We start from the raw sequence: 11,088 nt of genomic DNA on the forward strand, positions 1-11,088 counted from the left end.
TTTTTTTTCTTTTGTCACATTTTTCTGAACTTCAGATATTTGGAACAAGCACTTTAAGAGCAACAAAATAGAATCAGTTATTTTCCTGGTAAACTTACCCTTCCAGCACACAGCTCTGTTTTAGGCCAAGCGTCGTAAAAATCACACACAAACTCTGAACAATTTCCTCTGGGATTGCTGCTGTCAAAATAAAAGTTTCACTTTATATTTAAATTACTCTTTTGTTTTAGACCCCGACAAAGGCAGCCAACTGGGATTATTACCAATGGTGGTATCAGTTTCAAAGACTGTGCTTCAGGAACAGACAAGCATCAAAAAAATGTGCTGCTCTCTGCAGGGTTGGATTGTGTGTGGATAAAGTATGCAGTGAAAGAAAAGGAAAGGAGAATACTGAGGATATATTTCAGCTTCTTCTAACCTGACCCTCCCTCAGTGCACCAAATTCCCAAAGCAAAAATGATGTGTCTCTGGTATTTTAATATTCAAAAGCAAAAAAAAAAAAGAGTTAATATCTGTCCCAAATAAGTAATTTAGGAATTTAGCAGCATATCTAATTAAAAGGTAATGAGATTGAGCTACCTGCATGATTCAAGTATTTGTGACAAAGTTTTACCCAGTATTGATGTAGTCATTAAATTTGGCCTTCATTTGTATTTGTAAAAGAGAAGTTAATATTAAGTGGTATTCGGGGTCTTCTAAAAAGTCACCACAGCCTTCTCTTTTTTTCCTTAGATTTTGTCGGTTGCAACAGAAACAAACAATTTTGTGCTTGTGCTTTTGTGCCCACCCATAGACTTCATACATATGTATGTGTATGTGTGATATTTCACGTTGCATATCAAGAACCTGAAACCAGCTTGTAGCAGTATATGTTACTGCGTCAGCAGCACTGTATGAACAACAGGGGGGAGTAAAAAGGGTATTTTTCAGGCAGCTTAATTCCTGATCCTGAAAATATGCAACATTAGAGCAGTGCTGTAGCCAGCCAAGTCCAGCTCCCTTCACTGCAGCTTTGCAAATGGCAGAAGATTTTTCTGTGTGGATCACAAATCATAAGGTATTTTGAAGAAGGGACCACACAAATCAAGATCTATTGGGTATCTGAAAAGGAGATTTCTTGAGGTTTTCATCTTGAACTGACAGAAAGGCAGCAAGATTGAACTGGGGTGTTCAATTTAACAAGACTATTAGGATTTTATATTTACTATTCCTCCAGAGAGTGATCCTAAGTAAATGTAATTTCAAGGTGTCTAACTTTTTGAGAAGACTCTGAGCCAAATTGTTTGTGCTTTTTTTCTATTTTACTGTAAATGTAAACAGGAGTAAATGAAATTCCACGCATTTAAATTGCTGACCTTAGGAAAAATGATCAAATTATCAAAGCCCTGGAAATATAAAGAGGGTTTTTTTCTTCATGTGTGTGGGTTAGTTTAACTAATCTATAGCATTGTCAGGGAAATGGTGTTTTTTCTGATTCATAAGCTGACTTTAATATTTTCTATTTGTTATATGTTTTTTACTTCCTTTTCATTCCCAGAAAGTTTCATATTAGGGCTTCATTCTGCTCTCTCACACATGGAAGTAAATTCAGAGCAGCTCCCATGTTGTTAGTAGGAAGTTACCTGGTTTGAATGAAAAGTGGGGGAAAAATTGTGATTTAGTTACAGATCTCATAAGGCACAGTAAGTGAAACTACTATTTCGGTGTGGATTTGAAGATAGTTCTAAAATCTGGTTTAGGTCTGTTTCAATTTATGAAATACTTTCAAATAAGGCTGAAAATTAAAAAAAAACAAACAAAAAAACCAAACCCAAAACCAAACCAGCCAACCTTTAAGTGTTAACATTATCCTAGAAGTACAGGTATAATTCAATCCCTGATTTTAATGAGCAACAGTTTTATTCAATGGGTACCTTTCACCGTGGATATAGTTATGGTTCAGCCAGTGGTTTTTCTCATGTTTCTCCTCTGAGGTTAGCAAAACAAAGAACAAATCTAAAACAACGAAAGAACCCCCTGCATTCAGAGAAAGGAGCTTTGGGAAGTGTTTGGGAAAGGTGTTGGCAGTAGCCTTTACATTTCCACCTGTCTGTGCATTTCAGCTGACCAGAGAGTTTTTCACCAAGGAGCTGAAGAAGCATTACCAGAGGAACAATGACACAGATGTCTTCTCTTCCACCTGGAACTCTGTTATGATCACAGTAAGTCAGACCATGCCAGTTTCATGCTGCCCATGATCAGTGGCCACCAACACGGTGCTCAGCCCGCACACTCAGCTCACCCAGGGCCAGCCTGCTCCCACCATCCTGCTGCGTCAAGCCTAGCACCAGGGCTTGTGGTGGTGGTTGGAGGGAGGTGAGAATTTGGCTTGCAGCCAGTCTTTCTCAAATGGAGCTGCCACCAGTCCCGAGACACTCCCACTGACTGTATCAGCCCTTGTGTTTTGCCAAAGCCCAAGCCATTTGACCTGAGTGGGTACCCCCAGGTTTCAAACAGTGGGCACAGAAAGCAGTGGAGGTGCCTGTGACTGAATATCACTGCATTTATTCTGGGCCTTTCACCTTTCAGACTACTTCAGCCTAGCAGCCAAAAACTTGTGCTAACTAATGCTCTTTTGTTAGCTCTTGTGAAATGAGTTGGTAGCTGGCAGCTTAGGCAGGAGTGTGCCTAATGACATATTTTCACTATAAAAATATTAGCCATCAAAATTGACTTTGTTATTACACTACTAATTGGGCAGGTTACAGGTTGACTGTCATTGGAATTGCAGTTGTTATTACCTACCACAAGAAGTTCTCTGTGTGTGTGTGTGTGTGTGTGTGTGTGTGTGTGTGTGTGTACACATGTGAGCTTAGTGCTCAGTACACCCCATGGTGTTATCTCTTCAGGGGTGAAAAGCAGGATGTCAGGCTCTGTGGATGAAAAGTCAATTTTAATCTTAAAAGGAAAAGATGATTGCTGCTCTTCATGCTGATTCAGGACTATAATAAAGACATTTCCTTTTGCTGACTGAAAGGAGACAGAGTATGACTTGAATCCTTAAAAAGGGCCTGACTGGAATCCTAAAGAGAGACCTTACTTGAATCACCTAGCAGTGCCTTTGAGCAGCAACAATCCTGGCCATTAGCTATGGAGAGAATGGGAGCCTGGATTGTACTGCTGGCTCCCTTACAGACTTGCTGGGTGATCTCAAGCAAGTCATTCTGGATATGCTCCAAAGCCCTGTGTAGTTTGTGGCAATACTCTCAGTAGTACCTTAGAATCTACAGTACAACATGGAAACAGTGGGACTTTTTATAAAGACTTTGATGAAGCTGAAGCTCCAAGGTACAAGCACAACCCACTTTCTTGGAAACAATAGTTGTTTTGTCTCTGCTTTGGCTAAAGCTTTGATCCCTACAAGAATAGATCTTTGGTAGATTTCTTGTATCTGCTTTCAGAGCTAAGCATCAATTCTGTCTTCCTTTCTTCTCTGTGCCTCTCCCTAGTTTGCCTGCTGTGGAGTGAACGGGCCAGAAGATTTTGAAGCTATCCCTCATCTTCCACACTCCTCTTTGGAAAAGATGACACCAGAGGCTTGTTGTCAGCGAGAGCTCCAGAGCCGGGAGGGGATGTTTATCAACAAGGAAGCTTGCCTCACAGGCATTGAGAGGTTTCAGAACCGACAGGTAAGGGAGGCTGAACACTAGGAAAAGGACTTTCACAGTGGGCAGAGCGATGGCTGCAGTGGTCATGGGTAGCCAGTGAATCTGACATGTCCTGACTGTACCTCACATCCTAATTACACTTCTGCTGATAGATCTCAAAGTGACGGCATATGTCTGATTTTGAAAATCCCACTGCTAAATTCATGTTGTGCTTAATATGAAGATTTTCATATGAGATTGAGAGGTGAGGTGGAAATTTAGATCAAGTTTTATTGTGTTTCTGAAGGTCAGAACTACCTCTGAGAAGTTAATTAGCAAGTCAGCACAGGTCAGCGAGGATGGGTTGGACCTGACTCTTACTGGCTGCATTAGTGGCTCCAATTTAGTTCACAAAGACTCCTAATCAACATATGCAATCAAGAGATCAAGAGTTAAACAGCCACAGAAAACCATGGCTGTTTTCCGAGGAAGACAAGTGTTGGAAAACTTTATTTCTCTGCTTCTTTACTCTTTACAGTAGAAAAAAGGCATTTCTTATAGCAGTCTTCCAGTATCTACAGGGAGCCTACCAAGAAAGCTAGAGAGGGACTTTTTACATGGGCATGTATTGATAGGACAAGGGGGAATGGCCTCAAGCTGAAAGAGAGTTTTAAATTAGATAGAAATGAAGAAATTGTTAACTGTGAGGGTGATGAGACACTGAAAAAGGTTGTCCAGAGAAAGTTGTGGATACCCCATCCCTGGAAATGTTCAAGGCCAGGTTGGATAGGGCTTTGGTCTAGTGGAAGGTGTCCCTGACTGTAACAAATAGATTGGATCTTTAGGGTGATCTTTAAGGTCCTTTCTAACCCCAACCATTCTGTGGTTCTATTCTATAATTCTTTTGCCAGGCCTCTCAACAATTTTTCACAATACTAGACTGGAACAAGACAGTTCATCCCATTGACACATTCTATAGTCATGTTTCCTTACAATGTCACCAAGACATGATGCTTAAGAAACTTTCTAGCAAAGTTCCTGACTCTGTTCACCTCAGCATTAATAAGCCAACTGAGCTCTGTACTGACCCTATGTACAAGCCTCCCTCTCTCTCCAGACTAAGCAGTGGTCCTCTTTTCAGCACTTGATAGCAGACTGTGAAAGAGAGTAAAGGAGTTTGGAAGCAGTGTATGAACTCTTCCTTGACTGGCAGCTGGAAATGGTTGGCAAAGGCACCCTGGGTGAGAGATCATAGCAGACAGCACTGTGCTGCTTCTGCCAGGTCTGATTGCTGTGAGTAGATGGGGAGGAGAGAGATGACAGATAGTGGGGCAGGAAAGAGAACTATATTTTGAGAAAGAGGGTTAAAGTTTTCCCTGAGTGGTGATGCTGAGGCTAACTACTCCCATGGAAAGGGAAGGTTTCCTGCGAGCCCATGCCACCACAGAGGGTTGGTGGGAGATGCCATGCGCACAGTGAAGTGCCATCAAGCACACAGTAGTGCACTTGTGTAAAATAAGAGAGGCAATCCCAAGCAACTGATGGCTGAATTGAGGGATTCCTGGGGCAAAGTCAGGCTCTTAGGACACCATGCTGATAGGACAGTGCTCTCTGCTCACCCCTGTTTATAGCCAGCTGAGCAGGGCATGCTGGAGGTTGGGTTAAAGTTGGAGTTCTGGCAAGCACACAAATATTTTGTTGCTGGGCTGGATGCTTCTCTTTGAAAATTTGACTGAAACATGGCTGGAATAGAGCTGGTGCTGAGTGGTCTCACATTGACAAGAGCATGGCTTTAACAGGTCAGCTAAAGCTGGTGGTCTGGGACCTGTGGATCAGCCTCATGAGCAGATGCTCTCCATGCTCTCCTTTGCTCTCTGCTGGTTGAGCCTCACTCACAGTGAGCAGGATCTGGCATGAACACTAGTACATAACTTTGTGCTGTCTTTGCAATTCAGATACTTTCATTAAAGGTGGAAGGAAAAAATCAGGTGACTGAAACTTCCCAGCAGTATAGATGGGATTAAAATGTATATGTGAAGTATATTCCCAGTGGAGAGGAAGCTACTTTTTGCACTCCAGTCTACTTTTTGCTTTTTATGTGTCCTGTTTGCAGAAATTTCCCAGTGGGTTGGAATTTTAGGCTGGGAGAACTGAGGCCAGGATAAGCTGATGATTTCCAGAAACATCCTGAAACCTTTGTAGGAAGATCTACCAGCTGTTAATTGTGTGAACAATAATAAATTACTTTAAAGATGATGGTGGCTATGCTTCATAAGTGGAAGAATTGCCATAGTGGATGGACATGAGTTGTTAATGAAATTCTTCTATAGCCAGAAGATCAGTAGGTGTTCAGCCATGGTCTTTTGGGGGAAGACACAGAGAAAAGGTCCTGAGCTGCTAAAGAGCTGCTGGCTGTGAGAGACGATTCAAGAATCTCCTGCCTTGGCTTTAAATAAGTCATCCTTTTCTGTAGCCAGCCTGGGTTGTCTGTCACCTGCCCTGAGTGTCCTTCCCTCTGTGGTTAATCTCTGTCCTTTGCAGATGGAGTTCCTCTCTGTGCTGCCCTGCAAGAACTCACAGTTCTCTTGGTCAGTGAGGGATTGTGGGTGTAAAACACCCCCATCACACTACAGCATAACCTGCCCCTCCCCAGCACTGTCCTGTGGGTCTCTGCCTCCTGTGCTTTGGGGCTGGGTGAGGTGGTGAGAGGGAGCCATGCTTGTGGTGCCTGGGTGCCTGGGTCTGAAAGCATCTCATGTTCTAATGAGGGCTATGTGGTAAGAACAATGCAATGTACTGCTCAGGTGTGTCTCACCATGTTTTGTGTTTCCTAGGGCTGCTACACTGTGATTCTGAACTCCTTTGAGACCTACGTGTACCTTGCAGGAGCCCTTGCCATCGGAGTGTTGGCTATTGAGGTACTTACTGTTGTTTGACAATAAGGAAAGCAGTGTCAGTAGATGTCCAGCAGTGAGGCAGACAGGCAGGTGCTCCCCTTGCCAGGGGAAGGTACTCTGGCAAAGTTCAAGAAGGTCATCAACTTGTGGGTTTAATTGCCTGGAAAGAGATGGGTGCTTGATCCTTTGACACAAAAAGGCAAGGAAATAACTGGTGCCACACGCCTGGAGTGCCACCTTGTGCTAGGCCAGCCACAGAGCTCATCCCTGCCGTGCTGGCCACAGGGGCTTTGGGAACCCAATGCTTGCTCCAGACCCCACTGTCACTGCCCTCATTGCAGCAGCACCCCAAAGCTGACTGATCTGTCACTTGGTTAACATGTTCAAACTCTGCCTTTGCTGTAAAAGCTTCTGTTTAGAGCCTGAAACTGTATTGGCTACAGAGCCACTGTCCTGCATTACTACCTGGCTCTTTGGTGATATTTCTGAGCAACAGGCTTCCACCAGACATGGTATTAGCCCAGCAGTGATGTCCCTGTGGCATTGCAGGGGCAAGGCTGGGTGCTTTTGCAGTCCTCTGTCTTGTGCAAAGGAGAGGGACCTGGGCAGAGAGCCCGAGCAGCCTCCCACAAAGTCTGTGCTGTGCCCATCCCAGGCAGTGGCAATGATGTACAGAGCAGGGATTGTGGAACCTGCTCTGCTGTGACACCAAGGGCAGTTTGGGAATAAAACAAGGCTGCTGCCGTAGCCACTAACAGTTTGAACAGGGCAGGGGGGTGGGGAGAAGGAGTGGGCATGGCATGGGGAGGTGTGGGGAGCAGCGGAAAGAAGGGAGGGATCGCCTTTAGGAAAAAAAGTTTTGCCACAGCCTCCCCTGAGTGGTAAGAAGGGTCCCCCTCACTGCATCACTGACTGCTGGTCAGGAGGGAGCAATGGGAGTGGTCCCAGGGCTGGGGGGGGGGGGGGGGGGGGGCTTTGCTGATTTTATGGAAGATGCAGCTGACTCTGTTTTGGTTTTGCTCTCTTCTTCCCCACCTCTTCCCAGCTGTTCGCCATGATTTTTGCTATGTGTCTCTTTCGAGGGATCCAGTAAGAAATGGCCCATGGACCACCATGTTCCCCACAGGTTCAGAAGAAAGAAGGAAAATCAGAAGAAACAAAATCTGAAAACACCCAAAAAACTTTATTTTTTTTTAAAATGGGATAGGGAGGGAAAAAAAAAAAAAAGGAAAAAAGGGGGTTGTAATATATGAATGACCAAAAGGATTGTACTTCAGGGGCTGGAACTTTGAGGTGATGTGCACTACACTGTACACCGGACCCTTGCCCAGAGCCACCCGCAGCAGCCGTGGAGCAGGAGCCCAGCACAGCTGATTGCACTAGAGACTGATGGAGCCAGTGGAGGGGGCGTGGGAGGATGAGCACAGCTGCCTCTTCCACAAGGCTGAGCCTACCATGCACGACTTCATCGTGCTTTAGACAGCAAAGGACTGAAGAATAGACACACAAGGGACTGGATAAGGCAACAGGTTAGCCTTGATTATCCAGGTGGGTTTGAAACAAGTGGTGATGGCTCATCTGAGTAGGTAGTCATTGTTTGCGTGATTCTGGGTTTAATTTCCAGCCACAGAATGAAAACACAGATTCTTCAGTGGAAGCTTTGCCCTTGTCACGTGAAACTTGTCTGAGAACTTCAGTGAGGCTGGCTTTTCTCCAGAGCTCCAAGCAGGGGCAGCATGATCTAACTTGGCAATGGGACTCAGCTAAGGCTGGCTGAGGGTCAAGAGTTTGGTGCCTACCTTTCTGTTTTTACTAAGATTTATTGTTCATTGTTGTGAAAGAGACCAAATGGTTCCCTGCTGTGTTCCCATCCCCTGGGAAAAATAATGGTCCAGTCAAGAATCACTGACCTGCTGCCTTCCTGAGAAGGGGAGGATAGAATCTTTAAATCTGGTAAGCCTTTGCCTTTCCCTTGATACTTGCAAAAAAATGGTTTATGGTGCTCTGTTAGCATAACTATTTGCAGTGGTTCCTACATCCTTTCCAGCCCTAAGGGGAGGTCCAGTCATGGTGCTGGATGGAAGAGGCTTAGGTTTGTCAAGCATGCTGTTTGCCTGGAACAGTCTGTTGGCATCATTTCTGCTCAGAGAATTTCCCCTGAGATTCTCTCATGGGCTCATGATGAAAGTAATCATCAAGTCACAATTGTTTTAGTTGAGAGTGTTTCCTCCCTTGAGATAGTTTTTTATTTAACTAACATGTCATCTACTCAATCATTTGGAAGTGAACTTGAGAAAGACACCTGGGACTGGACCTTAGTCAGAGATTAAGCTGGAGCTTCTGAGGCCCCAGGCAGGCTCTAAGAGCACCCAGTGTGCAGACAAACTGCTCCAGCTGCTGCTCCAGTGGTCATGGATATCAACTCAGGCAGGTCGCTGGTATCTCTTCTCTGGAATCATCAACTCCTGTTGCCTTAATTGTTCATCTGGTCACCCTCTGACCCCAAACTCATTTTACCTGGGGGAGGATAGAAAGGGCTGTGGTTTCTCATTTAGCTTAGGTCTTTTTAAAGATTTTATAGGCTCAGATTATGTGAGCACACTTATACAGGCTCAAATCAGCTCTTCTGAAAGCTGTAACCTCTGGCAAGGAAGGAGCTGAACAGTAATCTCATGTCCTGGCTTTGCAACTGCAGGAGGTACATCCTCTGGCTGTTCCCTCACACCCCTGGGGCTGTCCCTTGAGCTCTCCCAGTGGCACTGCACAGACTACAGGCAAGAGAGAAAAAGCAGCAGAAAGCCTAGGCCATAACTGATAAAGATCCTAGCTAAATATCCAGGTTGGGGAATCAAAATACTAAGGAGCAGGAAAGAGGCGTTAGAAGTTTTTCCATTTTCTCTTCATTTGAGAACAACACTTTATTCATCAGGAGGATAGGGCTGGGCAGGTAGAGCTGCAGCCCCCCCATGCTGCAGTCAGCATATTCAGCAATGAAACAGGCGGCCAGGGCTGCTGAGCAGCCCCAGATGTTGCATTAAACCTTGTGGAAAGCTGTTCTGAACTATTTCCCTCTGGACCTTTTTGTAATGAGGCATTGTAGCATTAAATTCTGGTCTGTTGTTTAATAAAGGAAAACAGTTTGGTTAGCCAAAACCCAGCAGTATTTGTACTGGACAGCAGGTGCTGCACTTAAGAAATATCTGCTGCATCTACTAGTCTCGTAGGAAATGGGCCGAGCAGAAGGTGAGCTTATCTGTTCTCCTTCTGCCTCAGGAGTTGGTGTCAGTTACTGTTCTGGGAGAGCAAATCCCAGGGAAAGAACAAAACTGTCAGAAGAGACAGTAATTTGGCTGGAGGTTATTGAGAGAAGTAGAACTGCCTCCCCCAGTCTCCAGGTTTTTTTCTTTCCCCTTGGTTTATTATGCAGAGTCCTCAGGTCGGAGCCTAGAAGGCAAATACTCTAATTTGTGCACGGTGGGTGGTTGAAAGGAAAAAAAAAAAAAGCCTTTAAGCCTTTTTCTGCCAACAGTGGCATGGGAAGGAGGAAAAACCGTCAGAGCTGGGGGAACCAGACCAAAGCAGTCAGAGCACTAAGTACTGAATATACACACCTGAAATAGGATCTCTGATGGCTTGTTTCTCTTTGGCTTTCCTAATTCTGTACTCAGTGCTTTGTCTGTTTTTAGCTTTCTCACTTTCCCTCTCTCCCAAATGGTAGTCCCTCAATCTTCAAAAGGATCTCCTCTTCACCTGTTGTTCTGGGCTGTGCACAGCTGTTTCTCCTCTCTTACCTTGTCTGATCCCTCGATGCTCTTTGCTGGGTGAAGACTTCAAATCCTCTCTGTAGGCTGGCTCACATGCCACTTGAAACATAGCTCAAAACCCCAGCAAAGGCCAGGCAGCATCAATATGTGCAAGTCTGACAGTGGTAGTTGGTAACATGCAAAAAGAATTTCCCTCAGGGGAATTTAATGAACTAGCAACCCTAGAAAGTAGACTCCCACTGTATAGCAAAGCGTGTAAATCTGTTGGTTTTGTCCCTTGGTTATGTGGCTGCCCCCTCCGTTGTACAGTAGTTTTCAGAACTGTAGGCAGGAAAAGCAATTGTATTTTTATATGTGTTTTTAACAGCTCTGGTGAATAGTCTGGGGTCAGGGGCTAAAGGTAGAGTCACTGCTCGCTGGAGAGCTCTGGGCAGGCTGGAAACCAGATAGAGCTGCTGTGCTGCTGCCTCCTTTGCTGTAGCACTGTGACCACGGCCCAAGCACCTTGGATGGAGTAGAGAGGAGCCTGTGCTTGTGAGCCCACAGCCCCTCTCAGCATCCCTCCCTCCTGGCTGTTATTTAATGCTCAAACGACTGTCACAAATGCCTGGGAAAAGGGCTGGCGTGTGAAATAATGTTTGAAATCTATTTTAAAAAACTGTAAATGTACTTTTTATTAGATAGTGGAGCTAATTTATCCTGTATTCCCTACTGTAATGCTTTTTTATATGGAAAGGAATTTTTTTTTTTGGTAATATAAACCAGAACACAAGCCTGAAGCACTCTGTGCATGGTTTTTCG

At 44.7% G+C, this 11,088-nt stretch overlaps 1 protein-coding gene across 7 annotated transcripts in view; it reads left to right on the top strand.

Annotated features, from left to right (window-relative positions):
* TSPAN18 (tetraspanin 18) overlaps nucleotides 1–11,066 on the top strand; it is a 121,506-nt gene extending 110,440 nt beyond the window's left edge. For all 7 annotated transcript variants that reach the window (XM_064657814.1, XM_064657818.1, XM_064657819.1 and 4 more), the window contains 4 exons: nucleotides 2,103–2,201; nucleotides 3,489–3,668; nucleotides 6,461–6,544; nucleotides 7,569–11,066. In XM_064657814.1, coding sequence (XP_064513884.1) covers nucleotides 2,103–2,201; nucleotides 3,489–3,668; nucleotides 6,461–6,544; nucleotides 7,569–7,616 — 411 coding nt within the window. In that variant the 3' untranslated portion in view covers nucleotides 7,617–11,066. The remainder of the gene's footprint in view (nucleotides 1–2,102; nucleotides 2,202–3,488; nucleotides 3,669–6,460; nucleotides 6,545–7,568) is intronic.
* Nucleotides 11,067–11,088: the final 22 nt, after the last annotated feature.

Source organism: Pseudopipra pipra, chromosome 6 (genome assembly GCF_036250125.1).
Source record: "Pseudopipra pipra isolate bDixPip1 chromosome 6, bDixPip1.hap1, whole genome shotgun sequence".
Lineage (NCBI taxonomy): Eukaryota > Metazoa > Chordata > Aves > Passeriformes > Pipridae > Pseudopipra > Pseudopipra pipra.